The sequence below is a fragment of the Triturus cristatus genome, chromosome 1_1 (genome assembly GCF_964204655.1).
Source record: "Triturus cristatus chromosome 1_1, aTriCri1.1, whole genome shotgun sequence".
Lineage (NCBI taxonomy): Eukaryota > Metazoa > Chordata > Amphibia > Caudata > Salamandridae > Triturus > Triturus cristatus.
Genome location: NC_140579.1, coordinates 89,180,617 through 89,200,696, shown reverse-complemented (window position 1 = coordinate 89,200,696; position 20,080 = coordinate 89,180,617). Strand labels below are relative to the sequence as shown.

Sequence of the window (20,080 nt, the reverse complement as noted above, 5' to 3'; positions counted from 1 at the left end):
GTCAAACAAGATTACAGTAGAATACACAGAAGTTGCACTTTATATGGATAGGCCCTGGTGGCCGCTCAAACCATATACTAAAATAGTGGTATAAGTACCACGAACAGAAAAGGGAAAAGGCCTAGGGCCTCTAGAATCGCTGGGCCTACAAGGAGCTAACTTCAGTTAGTGACCAGGAGGTCCACGGGTTGCGTGTGCAGAGCAAATAGTCACACGCGAGCTCCCATAGGTTTTCAATGGGTGCATAAAAAGTACAAAGTTACTGCAAAGAGGATCTTCCGGATGGGCTAGGAACTTAAGATTGGAAACACAGACACTAGAGATGATTCTCTACACTTGGGCACCGGAGTGCCAGCTTTACCTCACCCACAGGAAGCGGGTGCATAGACGTCGAAGTGCGTCGGGTTTCTTCTATCTGTTCAATGGAGCCTGTGGACAAAGATGCTGCAGGCGGCCGGTCCGGAAGAGATGCGGTGGATCCAAGAGTGGATCGGAGATGTTGAAGACCTGTAAGCAGAGGGGACAGTGTTCACAGTCACTAGCCAGTGACCAGCGTGGCACCAGGTGGGTACCAGGCGATGTCGGGTGCAAACAGGAAGGAAGGTGTAGCTTGTCTCTGCAGCCACGTGGTCCCTGAAGGTCGACGACGTCCAGGAGTCGAGTCACGAGCTGTCCCACGCAGGCTCTCGCTGTCGGCGGTGTCGGCAACTTGATCGAAGCAAACAAGCCTTGGCAAAAGCAATTGTTGTGGAAAACGAAATAAGCTGATGGTTCTGACCAGCAAGGTCAGAGGGATTGCTCCTTTGGAGGGGAGCAAGGGCCAGTCTGGAGCAACCAGACCAGTGGTGTATTTCTTGAAGTTCGTCGCCAAGATGGCCACTAGCCAGCGGGCCAGCAACCGGTTAGGCGCGTTGAGTGGCAAAATGCAGAAGGGCCCCACGCAGATCGTGGAGATGCTGTAGGGCTCACCTTTGGTGCAGATGCTGCTCGGGTATTGGGCTTCTCAGATCCCAAAGCACAACTTGGAGGGAGCCTCGGTTGTTGCACTTGCAGCTTGTCGTGGTCTTTTCAAGATGGCTTGCTCCACGTGTCTCGGTGCCTCCACGGGTCTCCTCTTCTCAGGGACTGTGAATCGTGCGGTGAGAGGTCTGGAGGTCCAGGTCTTGTCAGTCTCTGGGCTCGGGCTCCGGCGGGAGGCGGCGGCAAAGCAGACGTTGATTCGCTGGATGGTGCTTGCGTTAGCAAGGTGGTCACTCCCTGACCACAGGGGAGATTGGCTTCAGTCCTCTGTGCGGCAGAGCGTCGAAGTTCCCGTCTTCTTCTTAGTTTCAAGTTGATTCCAGGATGTCTGAAGTCTTAGGACACAGCTCCTACCTTTAAGCGGATTCTAGGGGCCGGACTACCTGCTAGGTCCCTCCCTAAGGGTGGGACCAGGAAGGGGGGTGGTTACACCCCCAATCCTTTGTCCAGCTCGCCCCAGGCCCGGGACTGGTGTGCCCCAGGACCGGATTGAACTGGCATATGCACCGAGGCTCCTTGTGAGCCTCAGGCATGTCTGGTTTCTTTCAAGCCCTACCTGACCAATACACAAAATCCTGTCTGGGGTGGTGCACGCACCTCCCCTGGCAGGAAACCCTTTGTCCACACCTCCCAAGCTGGAAGGACTCCCAGCAGCAGGAGGGCAGACTTGTGTCTGTGGTGGCAGCATCCATTTTGTGGAGCTGAGGCTATGTCTGATTTTACCCGGGTTTCAGGTACTGTACATGTCGTGTCCCTCTAGAAGGGTGGAATGCTAACCCCGTCGCCAGAATTGGCGAGGGGTTAGTATTCCAATTCGTATGACACCTTACTCGACATGTTTTGATAAAGCCAAACCAAAGTTACCATTTAACCGCGAGGTTCATAATGCACTTAAGAGTATATGGTATGACGATATCTGGAAACAGTAGAAGGAAGTTGTTCCGACCACTGCAGACAGGCTCAGCTCATGCCAGAGCACCATCTCACATGGAACCAAGCACTCTGCCTTCAGGATTGTTAAGGCCTGCCATAGGAGTGACTTATAGGTTACCAGGTGTCCCATTTAAGGTTAGGTATAGGTATACTACACCTAAGTAAGAGGTGGTTACACCAACTTACCACAGCTGAGTGATCAGCCAGTTGTGTCAAATTTGTTAGGCCAAGCCTGGGGTGGCATAATACATGCTTCAGCCCCTGGCAGGCCTTAGATACACCAATGCCCTGGGTACCTAGTGTACACTGGTACAGGGGCTGACAGGGTGATCCACTTCCAATTGGTTATGCACCTAGGGTGCATAGTTTTAATTTAGTAGAGAGAACAGCAGGCTGGGGGTCTGATTGGCAGGCCCACAGCCTCAATATGTCGAAAACCAGTGAAGCAAAAAGCAAAAATTTGGGGTGACCATAGGATAGCAGACCCTACTCTCCTACACAACCCCCCCCCCCCAAACGCAGGGACATTAAACTAGCCTTGACCAGTCTCGTCTTCATGTCCTAAGTGGAAGTACCTGGAGAGACCATCTGCATTCCCATGGTCAGTACCTGGCCGGTGCTCCACTGTAAAGTCCATACCCTGTAGGGAAATGGACCACCTAAGCAGTTTGGGGTTTTCACCCTTCATCTGATTTAGCCACAAGAGGGGCTTATGGTCGGTCTGAATCTTGAAGTGAGTGCCAAACAAGTATGGCCTCAGCTTCTTCAGGGCCCACACCACAGCAAAGGCCTCCCTCTCAATAGCTGACCAATTCTTCTCTCTGGGGGTCAACCTTCTGCTAATAAAAGCAATGGGTTGGTCTTGACCATCTACATTAAGTTGTGACAGCACAGCTCCCACACCCAACTCAGAAGCATCTGTTTGGACAATAAACTCTTTGGAGTAGTCAGGACTTTTCAGGATAGGTGCAGAGCACATGGCCTCCTTCAGGTCATCAAATGCCTTTTGACAGCTTACTGTCCACTGAACCTTTTTGGGCATCTTCTTGGATGTCAGATCATTAAGAGGAGTCACAATGGACCCATAGTTCTTACCAAACTTCCTGTAGTACCCAGTCAAGCCCAAGAAAGCTCGAACTTGAGTCTGGGTGGTTGGAGGGGACCAGTCCTTGATGGATTGTATCTTACTCTCCAGTGGTTGAACTTTGCCTCCACCTACAAGGTGGCCCAAATACACAACCTTACTCTGCCCTATCTGGCACTTAGTAGCCTTGATAGTGAGGCCTTCCCTTTGCAGGGCCTCAAGAGCCTTCTTAAGGTGGATCAGGTGATCCTCCCAGGTGGAGCTAAAGACAGCAATGTCATCAAGATATGCTGCGCAAAAGTCATCCAACCCAGTAAGGACTTGGTTCACCAGCCTTTGGAAGGTGGCAGGTGCATTCTTCAGACCAAAGGGCATCACCACAAATTGATAATGCCCACCTGGGGTTGAGAATGCTGTTTTGGCCTTAGACTCCTCAGCTAATCTGTGTTGCCAATAGCCAGCTGTCAAGTCAAATGTGCTCAAAAACTTAGCAGAAGCTAGTTTGTCTATGAGCTCATCTGCCCTTGGAATAGGGTGTGCATCTGTCCTGGTGACAGCATTGAGACCCCTGTAGTCCACACAGAACCTCATCTCTCTCTTGCCATCTTTGGTGTGAGGTTTGGGGACCAGAACCACTGGGCTAGTCCAGGGGCTCTCTGAGGGTTCAATGACACCTAATTCCAGCATTTTATGTACCTCAGCCTTTATACAGTCCCTGACGTGGTCAGGTTGTCTGTAGAGCTTGTTCATCACAGGCAGACTGTCACCAGTGTCCACAACATGGGTACACCAGTCAGTTTGGCTAGGTATTAGGGAAAACAGATGTTGAAATGATTGTATAACTTGTCTACATTCAGTCTGCTGATGGGCAGTGAGGTTGCCTCCAAGGGTCACTCCTTCAACTGAGCCATCTTCAGGGTTCTGAGACAACAGGTCTGGGAGAGGGTCACTCTCTTCCTCCTGTCCCTCATCTGTAGCCATGAGCAAGCCCATGTCTGCCCTGTCAACATATGCTTTTAACCTGTTAACATGGAGTACCCTGTGGGGACTCCTGGGAGTTCCTAGGTCTACCAAGTAGGTGACCTCTCCCTTCTTTTCCAGGATTGTATGGGGTCCAGACCATTTGTCTTGGAGTGCTGCTGGGGCCACTGGCTCCAACACCCATACCTTCTGTCCTGGCTGAAACTCAACCAAGACAGCCTTTCTGTAAGGCCTGGCTTGCCTCAAGGTTTTTGGATGCCTTCTCCATATACTCAGCCATCCTGGAGCGGAGACCAAGTACATAGTCCACTATGTCTTGTTTAGGCTTTTTGAGAGGTAACTCCCATCCTTCCTTCACTAAACACAGTGGGCCTCTTACAGGGTGCCCAAACAACAATTCAAAGGGGCTGTAACCAACCCCCTTTTGTGGGACCTCTCTGTAAGCAAACAGAAGGCAGGGTAGAAGGATGTCCCATCTTCGCCTGAGCTTTTCAGGTAATCCTTTGATCATACCCTTTAGGGTCTTGTTGAATCTCTCAACAAGCCCATTGCATTGTGGGTGATAAGGAGTGGTGAACTTGTAGTTGACACCACATTCCTTCCACATAGCTGTCAAGTATCCTGACATGAAGTTGGTACCCCTGTCAGATACTACCTCCTTAGGAAACCCCACTCTGGAGAATACTCCCAGCAGGGCCCTGGCCGCAACAGGTGCTGTAGTGGTCCTAAGGGGAATTGCCTCTGGATACCTGGTGGCATGATCCACTATCACCAGTATAAATCTGTGCCCAGATGCAGTGGGAGGATCCATGGGACCCACTATGTCTATTCCCACTCTTTCAAAGGGGACCCCCACCACAGGTAGTGGTATTAGGGGGGCCTTTGTTGTGCCACCTGATTTGCCACTGGCTTGGCAGGTAACACAGGAGCGACAAAACTCCTTTGTATCTTCATTCATGTGAGGCCAGTGAAAGTGAGGGACAAGCCTGTCCCAAGTCTTGTTCTGGCCTAAGTGTCCTGCTAAAGGAATATCATGGGCCAAGGTAAGAAGGAAGCCCCTAAATTGCAGAGGTATAACCAACCTCCTGGTTGCACCAGGCTTGGGGTCTCTAGCCTCTGAATAAAGGAGCCCATCATCCCAATACACTTTATGGGTACCTTGAGCATTCCCAGCAGCCTCAGCAGCAGCCAGCTGTCTGAGGGGTTCAAGAGAGGGACAGGATAACTGCGCCTGCCTCAAGTCAGCCCTTGAAGGTCCCCCTGTCCCCAGAAACTCAACCTGATCAGGTTCAAGCTCTTCAGGGACAGTTCCTTCAGGGTTCTCTAGATCAGCTTCCTGGGAAGGTTGATCATCACTCTGAGGCAGGGGGGAAGGCACAGCCTTTACCCTCCTGTTCTTCTTCTTGGTAGGTGCTTGGTCCATTGTTCCAGGATCCAAGACCTGTGGTTCAGTAAGGCACTTTTTGGCCTGTGACCTGGTCACAGCAAGGACATGTGGTGATATACCTAACATCTCTGCATGTGTCCTGTACTCCACTTCTGACCATAGAGAACTCTCTAGGTCATTGCCCAACAAACATTCTACTGGGAGGTCTGCACTAACCACAACCCTTTTGAGGCCAGTTACCCCTCCCCATGAGAAGTTAACAACTGCCACACTATGTGAAGTAGTGGCATTGCTGGCATTGGTCACCAGGTAATTCTCACCTGGTATGTACTGTCCAGGATCCACAAAGCCTGGTGTCACCATAGTGACACTGGCACATGTGTCCCTGTAGGCTTGAGCCACTTTTTCATTTATTAAAGGAGTCTGTCTGTACTTGCCCAGGTTACTGGGGCTCACAGTCAGGGACAAATCAATGTCTCCATCACAGATCAGGACTGCCTGTGTCAGGGTTCTGTCTAAGTCAGAATCTCCTTCAGTTCCCATAGTGATTCCCACTACACCCTTTGTCTGGGGACCAACACTGCTAACAGTAGTACTGGGAGCAGGTGCCTTAGGGGCAACAGTGTTGGGGGCTCCACCCTTTTTGCAATCACTAGTCCAGTGATTTGTATTCTTGCAATGATTGCACCAGGGTTTCTTTTGACCTTCTTTCTTCTTTTTGGACTGTTGGGACCCACCCTCCTTAGCAGTAGTTTGGGGCCCTGTTGAAGACTTCTGGTCTTTAGATTTCTGATCTCCACCCTTTTGGTCTGTTTTCATCTGATCACCCCCTTGGCCCTGGTTCTGGTTCTTTTGCTTAACCCTGGTTCTGACCCATTTGTCTGCCTTCTTTCCCAATTATTGGGGAGAGGTCAGATCAGAGTCAACCAAGTGTTGATGCAGTTGCTGGTTTTGACAGTTATTTAAAATCTGTTCTCTCATCATCAAATTATACAATCCTGTAAAATCAGATACCTTACTTCCCAGCAACCAACCCTCCAAAGCCTTAGTGGCACATTCAATGTATTCAGACCAGTCCTGAGTCTGTGTCTTTTGGGTGTCTCTGAACATTAACCTGTACTGTTCAGTGGTTAAGCCTAACCCATCAACTAGGACACTCTTCAGGACTCTGTAATTTCTGACATCCTCTTCTCTAACAGTGAGGAGTCTATCTCTGCCTCTTCCTTCAAAGGAGAGCCAGAGGATTGCTGCCCACTGGTCTTCAGGAACCTGCTGCACTTTGCAGGCTCTCTCAAGAGCAGTTATCCATTTGTGGATGTCATCCCCACTTTTGTAGGGGGGCACAACCTTAGACAGGTTCCTATTATCAAAGACCCTATCTTTGTCCTTAGGGACAATGCTGCCACCAGTGGGTATAGACCCACTCTCTCTAGGTTGCCTAGCCTTGTTCAGTTTCTCTTCCATCAGGGCTACTTCTAGCTCCTGCTTCCTGATCCTCAGCTGGGCTTCCTGCATTCTGGCCTCATGTTTCCTCCTCTGAGGGGTGGTCATCCTTCTCCTGGAGTGACCTTGAGAGCCTCTAGAGGTATGAGAAGCATTAGATTCACCTGAGTGATTCCTTTGCCTCCCAGACCTCTGGTTAAGTCCACTGGGGAGATCCAATGGGATGATCCCACTGTCAGTCCCCAATAGCCTTAGTTTAGCTGGGCCAAGTATAACACTTGGCACTGGGCTAGTTCTCCCTTCATCCCCACTCACATCTGTATCCCCACCACTTTCCTCCTCTGTAGTATGGTGTTCATCTAAGGGATGGCTATTGGAAATGGGTACTTCAGTGGCATCTTCAGAAGGGGGGCCTCCTGTTCCTGTCCCTAAGGGGGCTAACTGGGAAGCTTTCTCGAGCTCTTTCTGATTTTCATCATTCTGTAAGAGTTCTCTGAGCTCAGCAGAGGTAGGGTTCTTGGGCTGTTTAAGGCCTCTAAGAGTTGCCAAATGCCTGAGCTCATTCTGATTTAGGGTAGCAAAGATGGATGGTGCCCTCTGGGGGTCACTCTCAACAGAGATGGGTACCTTGGACCCCTCTGCCCCAGCCATTGCTCTTAAGTGTGGGTGGATGTGTTGCAATCTACCTACACTTGGGTTTACCTGCTAAACCTATCTAGTAGTTGTAGTCAGGGTGTGCTACTCCCTTTGCTCTACAACAACTAAGTTCAGTAGAACTTAAGTATATCTAATCTTGTTTTATATGTACCTATAGGTACCTATGTGATCTTTCAATTGGTAACCAAGAGATTACAATGGTAAAACACAGCAAGCTCAAATCCAACCGCTGCTCACCAATGTGAGAAGTTGGCCTGGTATATGATGTTCACTAGTTAAAGTGACCACCTTGTACCATGCCAAGCAACCCTTATGGTGTGGCTGTAAGTCAACCTTTTCGGACTAGCTGCCCTAGTGGTAGCGTAGGCTAAGCAGTCTTTGAGGCTAAACTCGTGAAACGTGTTAAGCAAGCTGTTTTACCAAATGCAACCCCCTTTTATACCAATGAAAGGACACCACACAGATATATATTCAAAATATATATGTATTTATTTCTCAAAGTAACCCCTAGTCTCTTTATGAGCACAGGAGCACAAATCGTCAAACAAGATTACAGTAGAATACACAGAAGTTGCACTTTATATGGATAGGCCCTGGTGGCCGCTCAAACCATATACTAAAATAGTGGTATAAGTACCATGAACAGAAAAGGGAAAAGGCCTAGGGCCTCTAGAATCGCTGGGCCTACAAGGAGCTAACTTCAGTTAGTGACCAGGAGGTCCACGGGTTGCGTGTGCAGAGCAAATAGTCACACGCGAGCTCCCATAGGTTTTCAATGGGTGCGTAAAAAGTACAAAGTTACTGCAAAGAGGATCTTCCGGATGGGCTAGGAACTTAAGATTGGAAACACAGACACTAGAGATGATTCTCTACACTTGGGCACCGGAGTGCCAGCTTTACCTCACCCACAGGAAGCGGGTGCATAGGCGTCGAAGTGCGGCGGGTTTCTTCTATCTGTTCAATGGAGCCTGTGGACAAAGATGCTGCAGGCGGCCGGTCCGGAAGAGATGCGGTGGATCCAAGAGTGGATCGGAGATGTTGAAGACCTGTAAGCAGAGGGGACAGTGTTGACAGTCACTAGCCGGTGACCAGCGTGGCACCAGGTGGGTACCAGGCGATGTCGGGTGCAAACAGGAAGGAAGGTGTAGCTTGTCTCTGCAGCCACGTGGTCCCTGAAGGTCGACGACGTCCAGGAGTCGAGTCACGAGCTGTCCCACGCAGGCTCTCGCTGTCGGCGGTGTCAGCGACTTGATCAAAGCAAACAAGCCTTGGCAAAAGCAATTGTTGTGGAAAACGAAATAAGCTGATGGTTCTGACCAGCAAGGTCAGAGGGATTGCTCCTTTGGAGGGGAGCAAGGGCCAGTCTGGAGCAACCAGACCAGCGGTGTATTTCTTGAAGTTCGTCGCCAAGATGGCCACTAGCCAGCGGGCCAGCAACCGGTTAGGCGCGTCGAGTGGCAAAATGCAGAAGGGCCCCACGCAGATCGTGGAGATGCTGTAGGGCTCACCTTTGGTGCAGATGCTGCTCGGGTGTTGGGCTTCTCAGATCCCAAAGCACAACTTGGAGGGAGCCTCGGTTGTTGCACTTGCAGCTTGTCGTGGTCTTTTCAAGATGGCTGGCTCCACGTGTCTCGGTGCCTCCACGGGTCTCCTCTTCTCAGGGACTGTGGATTGGGCGGTGAGAGGTCTGGAGGTCCAGGTCTTGTCAGTCTCTGGGCTCGGGCTCCGGCGGGAGGCGGCGGCAAAGCAGACGTTGATTCGCTGGATGGTGCTTGCGTTAGCAAGGTGGTCACTCCCTGACCACAGGGGAGATTGGCTTCAGTCCTCTGTGCGGCAGAGCGTCGAAGTTCCCGTCTTCTTCTTAGTTTCAAGTTGATTCCAGGATGTCTGAAGTCTTAGGACACAGCTCCTACCTTTAAGCGGATTCTAGGGGCCGGACTACCTGCTAGGTCCCTCCCTAAGGGTGGGACCAGGAAGGGGGGTGGTTACACCCCCAATCCTTTGTCCAGCTCGCCCCAGGCCCGGGACTGGTGTGCCCCAGGACCGGATTGAACTGGCATATGCACCGAGGCTCCTTGTGAGCCTCAGGCATGTCTGGTTTCTTTCAAGCCCTACCTGACCAATACACAAAATCCTGTCTGGGGTGGTGCACGCACCTCCCCTGGCAGGAAACCCTTTGTCCACACCTCCCAAGCTGGAAGGACTCCCAGCAGCAGGAGGGCAGACTTGTGTCTGTGGTGGCAGCATCCATTTTGTGGAGCTGAGGCTATGTCTGATTTTACCCGGGTTTCAGGTACTGTACATGTCGTGTCCCTCTAGAAGGGTGGAATGCTAACCCCGTCGCCAGAATTGGCGAGGGGTTAGTATTCCAATTCGTATGACACCTTACTCGACATGTTTTGATAAAGCCAAACCAAAGTTACCATTTAACCGCGAGGTTCATAATGCACTTAAGAGTATATGGTATGACGATATCTGGAAACAGTAGAAGGAAGTTGTTCCGACCACTGCAGACAGGCTCAGCTCATGCCAGAGCACCATCTCACATGGAACCAAGCACTCTGCCTTCAGGATTGTTAAGGCCTGCCATAGGAGTGACTTATAGGTTACCAGGTGTCCCATTTAAGGTTAGGTATAGGTATACTACACCTAAGTAAGAGGTGGTTACACCAACTTACCCCAGCTGAGTGATCAGCCAGTTGTGTCAAATTTGTTAGGCCAAGCCTGGGGTGGCATAATACATGCTTCAGCCCCTGGCAGGCCTTAGATACACCAATGCCCTGGGTACCTAGTGTACACTGGTACAGGGGCTGACAGGGTGATCCACTTCCAATTGGTTATGCACCTAGGGTGCATAGTTTTAATTTAGTAGAGAGAACAGCAGGCTGGGGGTCTGATTGGCAGGCCCACAGCCTAAATATGTCGAAAACCAGTGAAGCAAAAAGCAAAAATTTGGGGTGACCATAGGATAGCAGACCCTACTCTCCTACAGACTGCATGTCAACGTGGCCCCCTATCGGGTATAAGACAACTTCCCCCAGTTAATCTTATATTCTGCCTGCCTACCATATTCTTCGATTACGTTCAGAATAATTGGGAGTGTCTTATCCGGGTTTGTTATATACAACAGAATATCATCTGCATAGAGTTCATCTAGCAGCTGACCCTTGGGGTCCCGGAACCTTGTCAGGTCTGGGTGCGTTCTGATCAGACACGCTAGGGTTCGAGAACAAGCGAAAAAAGGAGGGGGGACAGCAGGCAACCCTGTCTAGTCCCCCGCCGGATGGGAAACTCAGCCGATTTAACGCTATTTACTCGTACTCTAGCCCTGGGATTTGTGTACAGGAGATCGACCCACGCCCGGAAGATGTGTCCGAAGCCCAATTTTAAGAGGACCCATCTCATGAAGGGCCAGTGTACTGTATCAAAAGTAGGCCTGGGCATAGTTCGCAGAGTTTTGCTACGTGGAACTCCGCAAAGTTACAAAAAAACTCTGCAAAGTTACGCAAGTGGCGGAGTGCAGTGTGAACTGCAGTTTGTGCTGGTAGTCCTGTCGCTCGGGTAGAAATTCTACCCGAGCGGCAGCTTGCGCTCGCGAACTTACCGTTCGCGAACTTACTGGTCGTGAACTTACCGTTCGCGAGCAGAGAAAAAACTCTGCTGCACATCGCGAAGCGGAGTTTTCTGCACTCCGTGAGCTCCGCGTAGTGTGGAGTGCAAAAAACTCCGCAAACGGAGCGAAGTTTACCGCCCAGGCCTAACCAAATGCCTTTTCGGTGTCGAGTGATAATAGCAGATGGGGAGTTTCACTTTCCTTAGTCACATCTAGCCAGTTTGCCAGTTTACGAAGGTTGACACACGTGGCGCGTTTGAGCATGAAGCCTGACTGGTCCTTGTGTACCAGGGCTGCTGTGACTGTCAAAAGGCGTGTCACCAGTATGGAGGTCAATATCTTGGTTTCGACATTGAGGAGCGGTTTTGGTATGACCACAACCGTGGCTTGACAGAGGTCTGGGGGAGTGCACCCTCCTCTTTTGCCGCTAGAAACAGATTTAGGAGCCGTGGGGCCAGGATACTACTATTGTGTTTGAAGAATTCCCCTGGGAGTCCGTTCGACCCCGGGGTTTTCCCCTACTTCTGCTTGGCAATGGCAGCATTGACTTCTTCCAGAGTAATGTCCTCGTCTAGGGCCTCCGGGTCTTCAGTTCGCAGGGTGGGCACGGCTATCACAGTGAGATAGTCGTCTATGCAGCTCTTGTCCGTCGTCGAGCAGGCCACGTACAGGTTGGCATAATAGTTCCCGAACACTGCCGCAATCGTGGGTGCCGTCATGTGTTGTATACCCCCCTCTTCAATTTGAGCTACACAGTTCGTTTCTCGGTCTTTCCGACTCAACCATGCTAGTAGCCACCCCGCTCTGTCCCCGGTCTCATACAGTCTGTGGTGAGTGGCCAGAATTTGTTGTGCGGACTTCTCTTTCCGCTAGGGCCCGGAATTCCCTCCGTGTGACCTCCAATTGTCTAAGCTTCTCTGCCTTGTTAACTGGGGATATTTCTTTTTCTAATTCTAACAATTTACTCTCTAGGTCTCGTATTTGCAGCGTTTCATTTCTATGCTTACGGGCTACTACGTCTTGCATTCTCCCTCTGAGCACTGCCTTATAGGCCTCCCAGAGGGTGGCCTCCGAAGACACGGACCCTTCATTATCTTGAAAAAATAGTTTGGTCTCTATGACAACGGCCTCTGCTACCTTTTTATCGCGTAGCTCCCAAGCGTTCAATTTCCAGTACGATTTGGACCTCTGTTCCCTACCCACAACCTGCAGCTGTAATGGGGAATGATCGGAGATGCCTCTTGTTAGATATTCTGTGTCTACGATGACTTGGATTTCCCCCGCTGGGGCAAAGAGGTAGTCAAGCCGGGAAAAGGTCTTACGTGCCCCTGAGAAAAACGAGTAGCTACGGTCAAATTGATGGTGGCGGCGCCAGAGACCCGTCAGGCCTAGTGAGTTCACAAGGTCCGCCAGTGGGGTAGACACCCGAGTGCCTGCCACTGGATGGGATCTATCAACAAGTGGGTTCATCACATCGTTAAAGTCACCCCTATTATATGAGTTTGAGTCTAACAGTATGTTAGCCACGGCCTGTAGCGTCTGGAGCTGCAAATGCGGTAGAGCATAAACACTAATCGGTGTGAATTCCCCCTGTCCCCACGTGCCTCAGACCGCTGATTATGTGCCCCCAGAGTCCACCCATGTCTTAACCACGTGGAAAGGTCGAGTTTTCTTAATGAGGGCGGCTACTCCTCGGGCACCGGGGGAGAATACCGCATGCCCGGGTCGATTTTCAATCCCAATCCAACCCTGGTGGAGACTGGAGGGAAATGTGATGTGTGCAGAGGAGTGAAGGTAGAGGTTATTGGAAATGGTGAGTAAGAGTGAGAGGTGGGATGAGGATAAGGTAAGGGTGTGAGGGGGGAATCTGGGCATGAGTGAGGTGACAGCAGATGGAGAGCGAAGAACGAGTTAAAGCGTGAGTGAGAGGACGGAGTGAGGAGAAGGTGGAGAGTAAAAGCAGGGATGTGGAGAAGGCAGATGGAGGGAGGGAGGGGGGTCCTGTATTGTGTGACCACAGGCAGCTTATCACGTGTAAAGCTGACATGCACCCTCGATGCTTGTGTTGAATTTCGAATACTCTATTGTAAGAGAGAATAAATCCCACCACTAACCTGGGTTAGATCTCCAGTTTAAATGGCCACTCCTCCTGCAGCGTTGCCCTCACTGTCCTCTCTCCCTTTCTCTGTGTCTGTCTGTCCCTGTCCCTTACACAGGCGCCTGCAAAGACAACGAGACAGCGCTCAAAGTGGACCTGAACAGTCGGTGAAGACCCCTTCGACCATCCACCAGCGCCACCCATCGAGTTCTAGGAGAAGTGATTCATTGTTTATAGACACCCACTCTATCCCTGAGATCCCCTGTACCCTTCCTCTCCAAGACTCGTGTGTATCCCCTCTCTGTCCCTTCTCTGCACTTCTTCCTCTATCCAACACTCCGTGTACACCTCCCTTGTCTCTCGCCAGAGGCCCTGATGCTCCCCATGACTCCCTGTACATCTCTCCTCTCTCTCCAGTGACACTACAAGTGCTTAATTTGAGCCGGTGGTTTCCGGTGCTGGGCACCAGCACTTAATTGTTAGCACCTGCACTTATGACATGGCGGTGCTCTTTGTATAATTTAGAGATGAGCACACTAGCAGTTGCTTTTTTAATAAAATGCATATTAAAATTGCTAATACCTGCCATCCATGCTGTTCTTAAAGCTTTGGGGGCCTGGGATAGTCTGAACTGTCACACTTGTAGGAATGTGATGGTCAGTAGTTGTGCTGGCAGCACTGACAGGAGCAATGGGTGGTGCAAGCTGCAGTGGCCTCCTGGCAGGGCTCTGGCACATTTTAATTTTTTTTTACAAATTAAGCACTGCCAGGCCTTTTCTCTCCCCAGAGGCTATGTTCGCTCCCCATGGCTCTTTGTACATCCCTCCTCTTTCCAGCGGCCCTTCTCACTCCCTATAACTCCCCGCACATGTCTCCTCACTTCTCTGTGGGCCCTTATAGCTCTTTCACCAAGACCCTTCCATCCTATGCTGCGCTCCACCCAAGAGACTCCGCTCCTCAAAGACCCTCCCATCCTATGGTGCGCTCCACCCAAGAGATTCCGCTCCTCAAAGACCCTCCCATCCTATGCTGCGCTCCATCCAAGAGACTGTGCTCCTCAAAGACCCTTCCTTCCTATGCTGCCCTCCACCCAAGAGACACTGCTCCTCAAAGACCCTTCCAACCTATGCTGCACTCCACTCAAGAGACTCCGCTCCTCAAAGATCCTTCCATCCTATGCTGCGCTCCACCCAAGAGACTCTGCTCCTCAAAGACCCTCCCATCCTATGGTGCGCTCCACCCAAGAGACACTGCTCCTCAAAGACCCTTCCAACCTATGCTGCACTCCACTCAAGAGACTCTGCTCCTCAAAGATCCTTCCATCCTATGCTGCCCTCCACCCAAGAGACACTGCTCCTCAAAGACCCTTCCAACCTATGCTGCACTCCACTCAAGAGACTCCGCTCCTCAAAGATCCTTCCATCCTATGCTGCGCTCCACCCAAGAGACTCCGCTCCTCAAAGACCCTCCCATCCTATGGTGCGCTCCACCCAAGAGACTCCGCTCCTCAAAGACCCTCCCATCCTATGGTGCGCTCCAACCAAGAGACTCCGCTCCTCAAAGACCCTCCCATCCTATGCTGCGCTCCACCCAAGAGACTGTGCTCCTCAAAGACCCTTCCTTCCTATGCTGCCCTCCACCCAAGAGACACTGCTCCTCAAAGACCCTTCCAACCTATGCTGCACTCCACTCAAGAGACTCCGCTCCTCAAAGATCCTTCCATCCTATGCTGCGCTCCACCCAAGAGACTCCGCTCCTCAAAGACCCTCCCATCCTATGGTGCGCTCCACCCAAGAGACACTGCTCCTCAAAGACCCTTCCAACCTATGCTGCACTCCACTCAAGAGACTCCGCTCCTCAAAGATCCTTCCATCCTATGCTGCCCTCCACCCAAGAGACACTGCTCCTCAAAGACCCTTCCAACCTATGCTGCACTCCACTCAAGAGACTCCGCTCCTCAAAGATCCTTCCATCCTATGCTGCGCTCCACCCAAGAGACTCCGCTCCTCAAAGACCCTCCCATCCTATGGTGCGCTCCACCCAAGAGACTCCGCTCCTCAAAGACCCTCCCATCCTATGCTGCGCTCCACCCAAGAGACTGTGCTCCTCAAAGACCCTTCCTTCCTATGCTGCCCTCCACCCAAGAGACACTGCTCCTCAAAGACCCTTCCAACCTATGCTGCACTCCACTCAAGAGACTCCTCTACTCAAAGACCCTTCAATCCTATGCTGCGCTCCACCCAAGAGACTGTGCTCCTCAAAGACCCTTCCTTCCTATGGCGCCCTCCACCCAAGAGACACTGCTCCTCAAAGACCCTTCCAACCTATGCTGCACTCCACTCAAGAGACTCCGCTCCTCAAAGACCCTTCAATCCTATGCTGCGCTCCACCCAAGATACTCCACTCCTCAAAAAACCCTTCCATCCGACGGGACGCTCCACCCAAGAGACTGCGCTCAACCCAAGAGACTCCTCTCCTCAAAGACCCTTCCATCCTATGCTGCGCTCCACCCAAGAGACGCAGAGCTCTCTCAAAGTCCCCCCACCAGGGCTCTGTTCCTTTCTCCCTGTAATGTTCCAAATCACATACACACTTGTGTGAAGGGTGTTAAGAGTGGGAGTTCATTTTTGTGTCCTTTTAGTCAAGATTCCTTCAAATAGTCAAAGAAATCCCTGGCTCGTGAGCAGGAGCTTTATGCTGCAAATGTCCTCATCAATAACCTCCTGGAATCTGGTGCATATTCTAAGATCATTTAAGATGCTAGGCAGGTGCAACAGTGATTTCACAGTACTCGGTCTCAATTGGCGGAGCACACTGTTCTCACAAATGATGTAATAGGGAACTGCTGGCATGGACTAGGTTGTGCGAATATGGCCATATTGGCCATAAAAGAACCTGGCCTTATCTAAACTTCAGTTTCCATGATCCTCTGCATGCCTGCCCAGTGACACACTTCCTGTTACTGTCACAACTCCCATGAATTTTACCTCTTATGTTTAGCTCATTTGCAAGCCTCACAATCAGCAGATTACCAGGATAGCTGCTGCAGGTAACCATCTCATAGCAGCCTGCTGCAGCAAAAAACAGAACCTTTTCAGGGGCCGGGGAGCCCTTCTCCCCTTTCTCATTCCATTAGAACCCACCTCCTTCTCCAAAGCCCCTGATCCCTGAAACGCCACACTCTTTAATGTCCACCTTCATCCCCAGCCCTCTTTCTCACTCCTTGTTTCTCTTCCATATTCTTTGCATGCTTGTCCATGGCCCTGTTCCAAGCTTACTGGCTCTCCTATTATGCTTCCTGGCATCCATGCTCCAGAACGCTGCCATGTTGTCTAGCATTATTCAGTGCTTCCGTATACCCCTCTACGCCAATTTCTGTCATTGTTGAAAACCAGGCGACTCAAACAATCTGGGAACTTTCGCTGTCTCCTGCTCATCTAATGCCTGTTGGAGCAACAACATCACATCACTCGGTTCATATCATCGATGTTCAATGGGTGCTCTACACAGACCTACAGTCCGGTGCAAGGCTACTGAAATTATATTTTTTTGCATTTTTAATATATGGTCTAATTTAAATGTTGTAGTATAGCTATTAATTATTAATAAATACATTCCTGATTTTTTAAGGTTCCCCAAAGTGTTGTGATTGTCCTGTCATGAGATGAGTGTTTTTATGTGCATGGCCTTCTCTTTGGGCACTGTCAATGCACATATTTCTGCTGCCCTGAGCAAAAGTGACATTTTGGCAACTCATTTCCAGGTAGCAGAAGCCATGTTTGATGCTCACGGTGGTAAACTAGTATCCCCTCGGTGGCGACACCCGCCGCGTCCACTTAGTGTATCTGCCGCAGAAGTGACTCAGCCCATAGTAAGAGCCACTTTCTAGGCATCTAACCCTATGGGAGGGTCTGAGCGAGAAGCCTGATAGGAGCGGTTGCGGGGTACAACTTAATCTATGAAAGACAACCACTGTAGCCTTCTTTTGGCTTGTATTAGCGTGATCTTTAAAAGCTGACCAATGATGATGAAAGTTGAAACAACCATTAATAAGATTTGGGGAAACTCAGCTCAAAGCACTTTGATGTTGGGAATTGCAATGTCTGACTAGTAAGCGTATGTGGCAGTCCAGAAGACAAAGCAATACGTTTTTTATGATCTGTGAGTAAGGCAAGTATATCCAGGAATAAAGGGTAGGAGAATTACAAGACCGAATTGCGGCGATATTAATTGGTTTTTATAGTGAAGACCCCTTATTGTTGGCAGAGTGTTACCATCATAGATGATCTGTGATGAGTACACCACTTTGTAGAATTTGGAAAGACTTCCAATCCACGGATGAATCCCAGTGCACAATATACTCCAAGTGGTATTTATATGAGTTCGATTTCTTAAAATCATTACATGTATGTATCTTAAAAGGATAGTCAAAGAAATAAGTAGTACAAAAATATGATATTGAAATGCTTAAAATTTACAGGCACATGCATTCGCAAAAATCGGCCATTTGCACCCACAAAAAGGCCTCTTGCCATGCATCAAAGTGTAAGGCACTCGCAATTTATTGTGATTTCTTAAATTGCGATTGCGTTTAAGGAATCACAATTTGCGATTCCTTAAATGCAATGCATGTGACACTTAGAAATAGCAAATTCGCTAATTGGGGCCGCAAAATACAGAGAAATTACTCTGGTCTAGTGCATTTTTCAAGGTTTCTGGTTACACATGCCCTTGGGGCATGTGTGTGTGCAACATGGGTGCACATCACAATTCCAGGGGTGCAACAGGGTGTCATTTTGACACCTGTGCACCCTTGAAATTGAGCATGCAATTTCCCATTCATTCCTATTGGCCTGTAGGCCCATAGGAATGAATGAGAAGCGAGTCGCAATCATGGAATATTTAGAAATCGCTAATTTAATAGCGATTCCTACATGCATAGGCTTTTGAGACTCCCCAATTGCGATTCCTTAATAATCGCAATTAAGGACTCGCAAAAGCCTACTTTGATGCACGTGCCCCATAGTGTTTAAAAAGAGTTTTTCCTTCAAAAAGATCTGTGATTCAAGGATTGTATCCTCTTAGCCGCGTGTCTCGCTGCTCCAAGTAATGCTTAATCTAACAGATGGTCAAGTGTAATGGGCACATTAATCATAATATGGTGGAAATTAGGCTTTTTGTGACATAGATGTTCACAGTCAAACCTATTGGAAGAGACCTTCAGATCGGCGCCATTCACGTGATCATTTCGCACTAAACATCTTTTAAAAAGAGAAAGCCAAGGAGTTGTGCTTTTCATTTTGAAACTGCACATCTTGCAGCATGCAAGTAGCTGACAGATGTGTTTTGAGTTGCAACAAAAAAGGGAATTGTAGACCCTAGAAGCTGTCAACTATGAGCGGATAACTTGTGCATTCTCTGCATGTAGCTTTGCCAAACGAGAATGCATTTTAAAGATGTGGCAAAGTCATTGCATAATATGACAACTAGTGAGTGAATTTTGTTATTCTAAAATGCTTATAGCTAAACTTACCTATTAAAAATATGCACAGTTGACCCTTTTAGATAACTGAAATACATTCTTGTTGGATACCATTTTGAAAGGCTCATGTGCTGGAAAAATGTAGGATTTGCATGTAGAAAAAGCTGCTCCCCAGTGCATTTTAACTTGAGGTAGCACACTCGTGCAAAATAATTAATGTATGTGGTTATCCTGTCCTATCCAGTAAGTGCCTCCTGGAACGAAGTCAAAGCATAAAATACCACAGATCCTAACCTGTGTTGACCAGGTCAACCAATGTTTAACTTGGAGAACACCTTAGAGTAAATGTATTCAACGACACTTAAGGCAGAAAATCAGGAAACTTAGGTGTTAAAATATAAATTAAAGATATCATTATATTTTTTAGATTTATATGAAGGCCTCTAAAAACAAATGCCCTACAGAGTTTATCACGCTCGCATCTCAAATTCTCAATTTCAGTTTCAAAAGTTGTCAGAAGTGTCAATATCAGAAATTAAAGAAAATCACAAATTTAAGATCCTCAAGATAAAAGGATGAATTATTATGAATTTCCCAAACCTTCGAAATGACGCTAGTTACTGGTAAAGCTTAATCTGAGAAGAAGAAATACTCTGTTAAAGTTACCATATCAAGAACAAAAGCCATATTGGCGGGTATGTCATCGTGTTCACTAAATTAAGAATTTACTTTTTCAAAATACTGATATGACATTTTTCCGTCCTACAATTTGAAGCGTCTTGCAATTACTGGATTCGGAACCCTTACTTTCACAGCACCAAGACGCAGAGTATTCTTTTATTTTACATTTTGCACTTAAATTAGTCTATATTGTTTGATCTACACTTTGATCCAGTATTCTATTTTGATAATTTGTGCTATACTTTTCAAACCATTTTCCTGGACATTTGCAACATTTTAAATAGGTTTTATGTGTACCTCCCCACAACAAGATTTCAGTGGCATACCTTGAATGTTACATGAATCGACATGTTTCAGCGCTCAACTTTCTGTCTGGTATAGGTCAGATGTATTCATTAGGACTTTCAGTTTATGGTCCCAGTTAAAGTGAAAAAGAAACGAGGTGGGGAGAGCGAAAAACACTGCGGGTCTAATTCACAAAGGTAAACTTACACTCATGGAGACATTTACTATTGCTTGTCATTCACAAAGGGATTTACAAGTAGAATATTTATGGGTGCAGAATCTCCGCACATAAAAAGACCTAACTTTTTACATGTGGGGACTCCGTACTTGTAAAGATACTACACGTAAATCCCTTTGTGAATAGCAAACAATCGTAAACTTACACAAAAGTGTACATTTATCTGTTCCTTTTGCAG

General features: G+C 48.8%; 1 protein-coding gene across 4 annotated transcripts in view; it reads left to right on the top strand.

Annotated features, from left to right (window-relative positions):
- LOC146869566 (epidermal growth factor-like protein 8) overlaps positions 1-16,849 on the top strand; it is a 168,909-nt gene extending 152,060 nt beyond the window's left edge. For all 4 annotated transcript variants that reach the window (XM_085606241.1, XM_085606232.1, XM_085606213.1 and 1 more), the window contains one exon: positions 13,335-16,849. In XM_085606241.1, coding sequence (XP_085462367.1) covers positions 13,335-13,387 — 53 coding nt within the window. In that variant the 3' untranslated portion in view covers positions 13,388-16,849. The remainder of the gene's footprint in view (positions 1-13,334) is intronic.
- Positions 16,850-20,080: the final 3,231 nt, after the last annotated feature.